General features: G+C 40.3%; 1 protein-coding gene across 6 annotated transcripts in view; it reads right to left on the bottom strand.

The window, feature by feature from the left end:
- RB1CC1 (RB1 inducible coiled-coil 1) overlaps positions 1 to 12,509 on the bottom strand; it is a 162,448-nt gene that overhangs the window by 104,748 nt on the left and 45,191 nt on the right. The window contains exon 2 of one of the 6 annotated variants that reach the window (XM_014577430.3): positions 4,113 to 4,167. The exons of the other annotated variants lie outside the window; for them this stretch is intronic. Within the exon in view, the coding sequence (XP_014432916.2) occupies positions 4,113 to 4,166 (54 nt within the window). The 5' untranslated portion in view covers position 4,167. The remainder of the gene's footprint in view (positions 1 to 4,112; positions 4,168 to 12,509) is intronic. 6 annotated transcript variants of the gene reach the window in all.

Here is a 12,509-nt window from a genome sequence, read left to right as displayed (position 1 = left end):
TGAATGCCCTGGTTAACATTTGTTCTTAGTTCTCCTACTGCAATTGGCACAGAGCTGCCTAACTGAGCAGGGCTGATTCAGCAGCTGTGGAGCTATGCTGCCCTGCAGCATAGAGGGAGTTTTGGCCTAGACTACACTATCTAAAGCAGGGCTACTCAATACACAGCCCATGGGCCACCTGTGGCCCACAGCCCATTTGTTTGCAGCCCGTGGTGTGGTTTGGGTTTATGCAGGGCTCAACACACAGCCCACATGTAGGAACCAAAACAAAAAAGTAGTCAATATAATGGTCTTCTGCTTATACACATTTTAGTAGTTAAATTCCTGGACTGTAATTGCTCATTAAAAGTGCTGTCATATGGGTGGAAATTGGGTAAATATTGTATTTTATTAATATCAGCAGAACTGACTTAAATGAGGCCTGTGTTTTGTATAGTCTTACTTTAATTTTTGGATTCATGCTCATCAGTGTAAAATAATCTATTTGCATATATTTGTATATATATATATATATATATGCAGCCACACTTAAGTTGCAACCCTCTGCACATACTGTGAGTATCGTGACCCCCTGGGCTTCCAATGTTGAGTAGCCTGATCTAAAGGCAGACCAGGGTTACTGGAAGCTCCTTTTTGTCAGGTTCATGTGAGACTTAATTTTAAAAAAAGTCTCCAATAAAATTATTTCATGATATGGATCATAAGCATGATCCTACCATATGCAATGAAAAATCCTTATGAGCAACTTGGTAACTCTGGCTATGTCTACACTGCAGAGTTTTTGCACAACAGCAGCCATTTTTGCACAAAAACCGTGGAACATCCACACAAGCGTGTTTTTGCACAAGAAAATTTACAGTGTATCGGCAGAACAGAGGTGTTTTTGTGGTACAGGTATTCCTTTTTCTACAAGGAATAACTTCTTTTTGCGCAAGAGTTATTGTGTGAAAAGGCGCGTGTGGACGGACAGCAGGAGGTTTTTGCGCAAAAACAGCTTATCAAAACAAGCACAGAGGGGTAGCCATGTTAGTCTGAATCTGCAAAAGCGGCGAGGAGTCCTGTGGTACCTTATAGACTAACTGAAGTGTAGGAGCATAAGCTTTCGTGGGCAAAGACCCGCTTCGTCAGATGCATGTAGTGGAAATTTCCAGAGAGGCAGGTATAAATATGCAGGCAAGGATCAGGCTAGAGAAGACAAGGTGGATCCAATCAGGGAGGATAAGGCCAACTTCTAGTAGCTAATCTGGAGATGTGAATTCCAAGAGAGGAGAAGCTGCTTTTGTAGTTAGCAAGCCATTCACAGTCTTTATTTAATCCAGAGTTGATTGTGTCAAACTAATTGCACATCTAAAGGTAGCCAATTGCAGATCTAAAGGTAGCCATCCTGCAGCAAAAAAAAACTTCAGGACCGGACTTCAAAGAGAAACTGCTGAGCTACAGTTCATCTTCAAGTTTGACACAATCAACTCTGGATTCAACAAAGACTGCGAATGGCTTGCGAACTACAAAAGCAGCTTCTCCTCTCTTGGAATTCACACCTCCAGATCAGCTACTAGAAGTGGGCCTCATCCTCCTTGATTGGATCCACCTCATCATCTCCAGCCTGATCCTGACCTGCATATTTATACCTGCCTCTGGAAATTTCCACTACACGCATCTGACGAAGTGGGTCTTTGCCCACGAAAGTTTATGCTCCTACACTTCAGTTAGTCTATAAGGTGCCACAGGACTCCTCGTCACCAAAACAAGCACAGGTGCCCTGATGGCCGTTCTGTTAATGGCAATCAGAGCTTTCCTGTGAGAAAGCGTCCATGCAGTCTGGACGCTCTCTTGCGCAAAAGCGCATCACTTTTCGAATGCACTTTTTCAGTGTGGATGCGCTCTTGCGCAAGAAGTTTTTGCAGACGATCTCTTCTGCAAAAAGCTTCTTGCGCAAGAAGCCTGCAGTGTAGCCTCAGAGATCACACTGCTTGCATGGAAGATTGTTTTCCTGCATACAGCAATTATAGTTCAGAATTAGTTAACTGAAAGCTGTAATAATCAATCAAGTTGTACCAGAATAAAGTGATGCCACAACTCTTCAAATTCCTATTCAAGATAGTATAATGGAATACTGCCTTAAAATGAGACTATTGTTCTCCAAACATTCCCCCCAACCCCACTCTCTTTCCACCTCTACAGTCCTCTCTCCTTTACACTCAATGTTCAAAGATCTTTGAAATGCAATTTAAACCACACTAAAACATAAAAAGTGACTTTCAACTTTGTATTTAATTTGACACCAATTCCTTAAGTAATGGTGTCAATAGAAAGATTATGTCTATTCTGCTGATCATATTTTATATTTCTATGATCTGACTGTCTTGAAGCTTGGAGAGTATAATTAAAATTCAGTCCATGACAGATTGACTTCTTTTGTATTCCCACAGGTTGTAAACACATGATATAAGGACCATGCCTCTCCCTGGCTTATGTCAGAGATGGAAACAAAGTGCTATTGCTTGAATGAAACATCTAGCAAAAAATCTTGTTTGGGCTTAGATCTGCAACTTCTGTTTTCAAAAGAGGGGAGCCTGTATTTCTGATTCCTTTAGAACGCTCCTTACTTAGGCTAGTCCAAGTAAAGGGTTTTTTTAAATTTATTTTCAATGTATTCTACAGGCTCTTGAGGAGTTAAAATTGATGTGCAGCATATAGGGAGTTACCTTACCTCATCTCTTTTACTATTAAAATACAACCTCACATTGTTCTGCCTTTTGCAGTTGCTACAATCAGCTTCTTTTTCTGACATTTTCAAGTGAATTTACAGGAATGACAATCCTGTGCAGGTAATACCTTCAGAATAGGTAATGTTACTTATCTTACAATGCCTTCCCTGAACATACATGCAGCATTCTTTCTTAGCTATTCACTCCCTTCAGAAGTGGGGGAAGACTGCTTTGGTGCAGTGCTTTATCTTCCACTTTTAATGTTTCCTTTGTTCCAATTTAAGGTATTTTCCCCTTTTTCTTAAAAAAACCCCCCCACACACACACCCACACACACACACACTTTAAGATTGATTACTGTGGAGCCTTTGCATCCTGATAAAGGCAGGAACCGACTGGGACATTCCAATAATAGCAGGAAAAACATCGCATAGCAGGAGTGGCTCATGCTTCCACTAGTTCTGACACTGCTTTGGGCCACAAAATCGTAAAGCGTTTGGAATACTCCTCTCTTTCATGCCCGGGAATTCAGAACCAGAAGTTAGTATCCTGAAGTCTAATATTTTCACAAAAATTGAACAACAGAATAAGCAAAAGTTTCCATGTCTTGGGACTGATAGCTAAGCAGAAGCAGCAAGAGAGGTTACAAGAACGTTGTAACTACTTATGAGGCCAAAGGGATACTAGTAGAGTACCTTTTTCTTATCCAATAGCTTGTACTGCAATGGAGATTAAAAGATTCAATAAAGATGGCACAGAGTAGATTAGCCAACTAAGATTAAGAAAAATCTACTGTGTCGTGATTTGAGTGTCTGGAAAAAAATAGTTTTGGTGCCCTATCTGGAAGCAAAAATAAATCTGTAAAGGTAAATAATAAGATATTTGAAAGTTCTGCAACATAAACTGAACCTAAGTACATTAAATTCAGAATATACCAATATCTCTTGAATTGCCAACTTCCTACAACAGAACTAACCTCCTACTGTATTTAAAAGAACACTATGTACAATAATACATCTGCTATTTCTTGCCCAGTAGGACTGATCTTCTGCATGCTGAATAATTATTGAAACATCATCCACTTAATTCCATCAGAAATTCAGAGATGCTCTCCAGAAACACACCTAGTGCTAGATGCTTTAACAGAGCCTATTTAAAATTACCTCACTCAGACTTTCCTAACTGTGATCACCTCAGTTCAATAAATCTGAGCCTCAAACATTGCCAATGGTGCCCCTTACATCATAAGCTACTGTATTATCTTGAACTGGAATTCACTGCTAAAACTAATTGATTTCCATAGTTTTCAATGGGTTGGCTATCCTATTGCCCTTAATAATCCAATTAACCTGAAGGAAAAAAGTATATTACACATTGTTTGTGTACAGCGCTCTTCAAACTTACCTCAAAAGAACAAAAGTTTTCAGGAAACCCAGGGCTCTTTTCGTCCTCTACCATCCTGCGGTAAAAGGAAACAAGTAATCAAAGTCCTCTATTGCCAGGTGGCTGAAACTCTGTATAAAGGACTTCAAAGGTTTCAACATCCTAAATTCATCTCAGTCCACCAAACCAGGTCTGTCTTCACCCAGTGTTTGAAGTCGTACATATGTACAGTGTCTACTTTGTCTTCAGTCCAAATGTTACAGCAAATTGGACAGAGGCTACTATATATGTTGCTTTCAGCAGACTGCACAAAGTAGCATCCCTAATTCACACAACTCAATCTAAAAATGTCAGTAGTTAAATAGTTCTGTTGATCACTACTTTACTATATTTATGGTTTGGTTTAGAAACAGCAGTGAAATCTAAACAACTATGAAAAAATTCAATTTATCTGGCAATTTCTGTTCTTTTGAATAGTTACATTCATTTTTCTCCACTAATATTATTTTGGGTGACTATATTCTGTAGGATGTTTTCTCTATGCAGAAGAGGGCCATTAGTATATGCTTGCAACTTACTGAATACATTTTCATGCTACAGGTTTGGAAGTACTGATTTGTAAGATATGAAGAACCAAGTCTTATTTTAGTGACTGGCAAGTTTGGTTCTGCTTTGTAGGCTACACAGCTGAGGAGAACATCATAGTGTGAATAGTGAACCTTGCTAATACTATTTGTGCATCATGTAAGAACAGGGGGTATCTAGCACATACCATGTCAGCTGATGTTTAGAGAAACACAGAACTGAGCAATAAAATTCAATGACCCTTGCATCTGGCTCTGATGGACTGTCAAGGGGAGGGAATGCCAAGCAGGAAGTCATCAACTGAAAAAATCCTAACACTGTGTAACCTCCACCAGGTGGATTTGAACCTGGGATCTCTGGAGATAAGTATAGGAACCTCTACCTGGAGCTAAAAGCCTGCTGGCTCTCAGCCCCTACTGTAGGGGTCTCTAGTTCTTATCTGTTGCTGTGGTCTAGGTGCAATTACATGGCATAGCAAACCCACACTACGTGTGTGGGTTACAACTGGATATGTAGTATACAAAATTTCATATAATCAACTACAAGTTATTTCACAATTATCATGGGATACATGGGACAGATACAATGTCATTTCAGTGAAATCTTTTAATGGTTGGTCTAATGGTTCCACAAAATATCTTCCAGGCTACAAAGGAGGAGCATCAGATTGAACTGAATGAAAGAGTTCTCCTCTTGAAAGTAGTCATACCATAGATCAGGCCCCAGATCTAGTCCCAAAGCATAAACATCAATTTATGGAAGTGCCCAGACCCAATTAACTTAGAAAAGTTTAAGAACTCACCCAGTGATTTAACCAATAATTCAGCCACAGAGACAATGAGTGGTAATGGCAAATTGGTCAGCCAAATATTCATATGATTTTAAGACCGTCTTTTTTTTCTTTTTTTTTTTAATAGTCTTTTCAAGAGGATCTATAAGAGTGGCTTTCTGGTGACTGGAAAGATAGGGTTTCCAGAGGAGTGATTATTATGTCAACTTTAGAAACCAAAGACTTGTATATCATCTTAACATTAGAGAGCCTTCATAGCAGAGCCAAAAGAGTAAACTATATGAGTACGGTCATCCAAACGTTAGGAGAACAAATGAAATATCCAATTTCTCTCTCTCAGAAAAGGAAGTTGTTCTGAATTGATTGCTTGTTTCTTTCAGCTATAGTGGTAATATCTTGAGGTACAAAAGGCAAATCTGCTAATAAGGGCAGTCCAGAGTAGTAATATGAGTCTTCTGGTGGTCCTTCAAAGAATAAACTTGATCATTTTCAGTATCTAAGGAGTACTACTAGTGTGAAAGTAGAAGACGTTTATGGTTCTTTCAAAAGTAGATCCTCACATCCAGATTTTATTATTCTTTTTTCCACTAGAGTAAAAACAATAATCTTGGTAATGGATTGTGATTTGTGGCACACCTGTTCAACTCATATAGGGAAATCTAACTTAGAGTTCTGCCTTACCTCTAATCTCTACAAAAGCATTTGCAATTTCCAAATTCAAAGAATAGCCCCCAAATGAATGGTGAGTAGAAATAGTATAGGTGAGTTTAGACTGACTGGAAGTAGACCCCTTAATTAGTTTTAGTAAACTAACCTCATCTTTAAAATAAATTAATTCAACCACTAAAAGCTTTAAAGACTATGCGTAGCATAGCTTGTTATCAGAGAGAGAAAACCTAGTTAAACATATGGAAGTAGAAGACCAGTAGCAGATTAGTCCAGGTCAGTCAATATTTTATTGACTGTTCAGTGTATGACTGCTTGCCTTATCAAGAAGCATATGGATGCAACTGGTCCCAGCAGAATATGTCCCTCACAAACTTCAAACCAGAGTTGCTGAATTGGAGCAAAGAGAGAATTGTTTGCAGAGTGGGCAAACTGGGTCATTGTAGGGGGAGCCCATTGCAGAAATTTAATTCAAGGGGAATCTGACTTTCGGCATAAAAGGTTTTAGTGTGTGTCCATACAGCACAGTTATTTTGAAATAATGTCCATTATTGTGAAATATCATTGGGAGTGTCTACACAGCAATTCGGTTATTTCAAAATACTTTAGAAATAATGGATGGCTTATATTGAAATCTGTAAACCTCATTCCACAAGGAATAACACTTATTCTGAAATAGCTATTTAGGAATAGCAGTAGCGTGGACGCTCCACTGCTGCCATCCTAAAATAGCTCCCCCCACCACCTACCAGGGCTATTCAAAGTAATTACTCCCCAGAACCTTCTGGGGCTCAAAATCGGGGTAGCAATCCACATTAGGGAAGCCTGCCTTGTACTTATTTTGAGGCTTCCCTGTAGCATAGATGTGCTATTCTGAAATAAGCTATTTTGGGGGGGAAATCCAAAATAGCTTATTTTGAAATAAATATGCTATGCAGACATACCCTGAAAGACATTTAGGCCAGGATGTTAGATAGCATGTAATTTAGTGGTCTCCAATATTTTTACACCCAAGATCACTTTTTAAATGTCAGGCTAAGCCAAGGTCCATCACATCCCTTCCCCGAGACTACCCCTTCTTGCCTTCTCCATCACTTGCTGTCCCCAGTCCTTACTCCCTCACACTGGGTTGAGACAGGAGGTGCAGGCTCTAGGGTGAGAATGAAAAATTTGGGTGTGGGAAGGGGTAAGGTGCAAGCTCTAGGAGGGAATATGGGTACAGGATGAGGTGGAGAAGGGGACCCTGGCTTGGGGAAAGGGCTCCAGGCTGCAGAGTGTAGGGGTGCTGAGCAAGCCACAGGGTTGTGGATGTGGGGTGCAAGAGTTTGGGTTGGAGTGCATAAAGGGCTCAGGGTAGGGGGGTATGATGGGCTCAGGTTTGCGATAGGTGGGTGGTACAGGAGTGTTGTGGCAGAAGACTGGGACTGTGGGGGGTACAGGAGTTTGGGAATGTGAAGGGCTCAGGGCAGAGGTTTCAGGTGTATGATGGGCTCAGGGTTGGGGGAGGGGGGAAGATGCAGGAGTATTATGATGCTGCAGCTAGATGGATGCTTAGCCCCAGTTGGTGGCTTGTTGGCCAGACTTTATTTTAAAATAAAATATTAGGTCCAAAACAAAAGGTTTCAACATTGTCTTTACTTATGGGAGGGGCATGGAACATTTTTTGGGTCGGGGGCCACTGATAGACAGAAAAATCAGTCAGGGATTACACAAGTGAGATACAAAAAAAACCAACAACAACACACTCCAAACCCTCCCCTCCCCCAGCCTCACTGACGTGGTCCCAACTGAGACACCTCACTCCCTTGGCACTGCAGTCCCATGGTGAGGGGGGAGGGTAGGTAGGACTGAGGTTCAAAGTCTCAGGCCAGACTAACTCTTCTGGGAATCCAGGGTTAGTGGATTTTGTGGGCCGTCATAGCCTCTAGGGTGGGGCCAAAAATGACAGATCCAGTGTGCGGGACAGAGCTGCTAGTGAGTGGGACAGGGATAGGACTGCAGATTCTAGGAGGGAAGTAGGGTGCAGGAGCAAGCTGTGGTTAGGTGTCTGGCCAAGAGGGAAGGTGCGGGAGCAGGGTGCTGGCAGGTGTCTGGCCAGGAGCAGGGCACTGGCGAGAGCCTGACAAGGGAACAGGGGGCAGAAGCACGCAGGTGTCTGGCCAGGGGGCAGGAGCAGGGTACTGGTGAGCATATGGACAGTGGAGAGGGGACAGGAGCAGCTCAGCCAGTACCTGGGGATCTCCAGGGACGAGTATCACTGAGGCAGGATCTGCAAGCAGCAATGCAAGAGCGCATGTGCCGTTTTAAAGAAATCTAGCTGCTCAAAGTCCGGATCCTCTGCTGCCATGTTATCCCTGTCATCCCCCAAGCGTGCACATGCTTCCTAACAAGCCTGATATGGTATGGAGCCTCAGGATGCCGCTTGGCCCCCACCCCCAAGCAGGAAGCCAGTGCTGGCTACAATTTTTGCAAGAGGTGAGAGGCTGTAGCACCAGGATGGGCACCTTTGTTGCGCGTGGAGGGAGAGCAGGGGAGCGCTGGGAACACTGACTGTGTCAAGATCGACTGTCGGTCTCCCTCCCTCCCCCGGCTCCTCCACTGCCTCTGTAGGAGACAGCAAGGGGGGGGCAGGCAGCTCCTACCTCTCCCCCTCCGCACTACTGCCTCTGTATCAGAGGCAGCACCATGGGGGTGGGGAGGGAATATGTGTAGTCAACAGGATTAACTCAGGCTTATTGGTTAATCATGTAATAATTTACATAATGACAGCTCTAGCTTAGACTGAAGAGTTGGAGAAGCAATACATGTCACAGAACACTAAGTTGGACAAAATAGCTGCTAGAAATATAATACAAAACTATCTCTGTACCTAGTAAGAGACATGATAGAAATTACAGTTTAAGTGTTACAGGGACAAGTTAAGACCACGGAAGCCATTTCTGATAAACCAGAAAATTAAGTTAAGGAGTTTAACAAGACAGGATGGCTTAGATGCAACAAATCCTGCAAACGCTATGATTTTATGAGGCCCATGGTCCAAAAAAAGAATATATGTACAAGTCAAAGAAGCTTAAAAAAACCTTAAAAAGCTTAAAATAAATGAAAGTTCAGCAATAAAACAGAACCTCAAAATTACAGGCACTAATGAACATAATGTAATCACACACAAAAATAAGGATACTGAACATGTGCTTATAAACAATACACGAAGACTACGTCTAGATTGGCATGATTTTCCGCAAATGCTTTTAACAGAAAAGTTTTCCGTTAAAACCATTTGCGGAAAAGAGCGTCTAGATTGGCACAGATGCTTTTCTGCAAAAGCACTTTTTGCGGAAAAGCGTCCATGCCAATCTAGACGCGCTTTTGTGCAAAAAAACTCTGATCGCCATTTTTGCAATCGGGGCTTTTTTGCGCAAAACAAATCTGAGCTGTCTATACTGGCCCTTTTGCCCAAAAGGTTTATGCAAAAGGACTTTTGCCCGAATGGGAGAAGCATAGTATTTCCGCAAGAAGCACTGATTTCAGACAGTAGGAAGTCAGTGTTCTTGCGGAAATTCAAGTGGCCAGTGTAGACAGCTGGCAAGTTTTTCCGCAAAAGCAACTGCTTTTGCGGAAAAACTTGTCAGTCTAGACGCAGCCGAAGAGAAATGGATTAAAAGGGTAGAAATGCAGTTTTAGATGAAGACTTAAAAATTTCACAAAATGTACTGAAATTGTTCTTCTCTGCTTAGAATTTCTGACAGTTGAATTCATATAGATACAAATTACAAGAATAAAAATATTCTAGTAGATTTACTACTGGGCTCCAGTTCAGAAAAAGGATATTTATAAAAATAACATGCTGGAAACGGTTCAAGCGTTAATTATATTTGAGCCATAAGGACTCATGTACTAAGCTTAATAAGCTGGAAGAAAAAAAAGATACCAAAAATTAGTGCCATGAACTAAAATATAAATAGGAGAGTTAATGTTTTAAAAAGTGGGGAAATTATTTGATACAAGGCATTTAGACTTTTTCCTAGAATTTATAAGTACAATGTGGATTTACTTCCATGATTAGTAAAACTAGTTATTAGGAGGATTCAAATTTGAGATTTATAAAAGGATAAAAAGGAGTAGCCAGAGTTAACAGTAAATACTTTAAAAACTTAAATAAGGTTTAGAAGAGAAATAAATTCCTCATTACCCTGGACAACACACAATCTCTTCTAGCACTTAGGATAAAACTTCTCATAGTTTACCCAAAACTAAGGTGCAAGAAAATCCTGCAGTTTCTCAACAGTATCTCATTCTGACCTCTGTTGGTAACAGGATACTGCAACAGACTCGAGTGTGATCAAGGGATGTTAAAGTGTATCCATATAACATGGTTAACCAATGTTCCTGGGCTCATGGGTTAAGGGCTCCCTTTGTGTGCACCAGTTCCCGGGGAGCTGCCTGCCACCGGAGTATAACCCTGAAATCCATATCAAAATCTCTAAAACAAATTCATTGGCATTATGGGGTTGCCAGGGGTTAGACACCCAGATAATTTTCAGTGCTGCCTGATATTAGGTTACTTATGAATTTTCAATTATTGCCTTTAGGGTTGACAGGTCCTTTGTCCAAGGATGAGGCCCAATATTTCATTATTCTGTGATTGGGAACCCTGATGTGCATAGTTGCAACTCACAATATAAGAACTTTTGTATACTTACAAATATAGTTTATTAATACATTTTACACAGTCACAAACACCCCAACTTCACAAGACAGATAAAGAATGTAAATCTATATTTCCTTATACCGTTCCTTCTAGAACAATCTGAAGTGTTAGCCATCATCTTCCCCATCACCATTGGCAAGGATTCTGGCACCTCCTTCTCCTACTGCCCTTAGGCTGGGATGCCATTTTTATAATATGCTATACTGACATTCTGTTTGATACATATTCCGTATGTCTTCTTTTCTCCTTATTTGGATTTTCTTAACGTACTAATGGTAAAGTGTCTTTTTATTAAAGGTCAACAATATATCATTGATCTCAACGTATCATCAAATACACCAGTTTGTTACCATGGGTGTTGTGGTTATGTAGAACATTTGTTATTTCTCTGTCCTACATGGTTATTCAATCTTCTCTTAACCAGTTATTTTGGGTTTTTCTAAGTATTGAGGCACACCTGTTATGTCTGAGGGTACTCTTGGAAGGCCCTGTGCCATTGAAATTTGCTTTATCTAGGTGAAAGCCCCAGAATATATGCACATTGACTTTGTTGTTTAAGTGAAATGGCTTGCTAGCTTTGCTTTACCTCAACATACACCATGTGAGATTTAAGTCCCTTACATTATTACAGCCAAACTGCCAATATAAACCTAGTATAACTTTTATTATAATAAACATTAATCAAAACCATAAGGAAATAATAAATCTATATAGTTATAGGCAAGGAACAAGTTAGCCCTACTGGCTACAAAAGTAACATTACAAAGAGAAAACAATTATTAAAATTGATGTTTGGGAGAAAGTTCATGTGAGAAGGAATAAATAATTCTATCAATGTTTAGTTCAGTAAACTAATTAAAATATCAAATTATTAATTATGGTTATTAATGTGAACGTACTCATGGGGCAATCCGTGTAAAATTTACCAAAAATGTATCCTCTCTCTCCCCTATACGTCAAGGTATGCCACTAAAATAAATAAATGAATCTGACTCTGAAATAAAATAAAATGTTTAAGTAATTAAAAATGACAAAAGGAACCAACTCTGAACTCAATAAGAATTATGCAAATGAATTAAGACTAGATAGAATTGTTTTTGGTATGTGCTTATGTGGTAATGGGCCTGGGCCAACCGCAGCAAAGGAGTTAAATAAAACATTGTCTTAAAGACCAGTAATATATAGGAAAGGATGCAGGCAGCATAGCAAGTGCACTGGAGTACACTGGAAAGAAAAAGGGATGCCCTTATTTCTCTCTCTCACACACACACACACTCCTATATTACCCCAAACTTTTGCTACAGAAACATTAACATGGCAAACATTAACATAGTTTTTTGAGCTAGTCAAAAACTCAAAAAACAAGAGCAAAATGTTTTTAAGTACATTAGAAGCAAGAAGCCTGCTAAAAAACCAGTGGGTCCCCTAGACAATCGAGATACAAAAGGAGCAATCAAGGACAATAAAGCCATTGCAGAGAAGCTAAATGATTTCTTTGCATCAGTCTTCACAGCTGAGGATGTTGGGGAGATTCCCAAACCTGCACCATTCTTTGTGGGAGATGAATCTGAGGAACTCTCCTGGATTGAAGTGTCATTAGAGGAGGTTTTGGAACAAACAGAAAAACTTAACGTGAGCAAATCACCAGGACTGGATGGCATTCACCCAA

The sequence above is a fragment of the Pelodiscus sinensis genome, chromosome 2, assembly GCF_052426305.1.
Source record: "Pelodiscus sinensis isolate ZL-2025 chromosome 2, ASM5242630v1, whole genome shotgun sequence".
Lineage (NCBI taxonomy): Eukaryota > Metazoa > Chordata > Testudines > Trionychidae > Pelodiscus > Pelodiscus sinensis.
The sequence above is the reverse complement of the archived record's forward strand: the minus strand, read 5'-3'. Positions and strand labels throughout refer to the sequence as shown.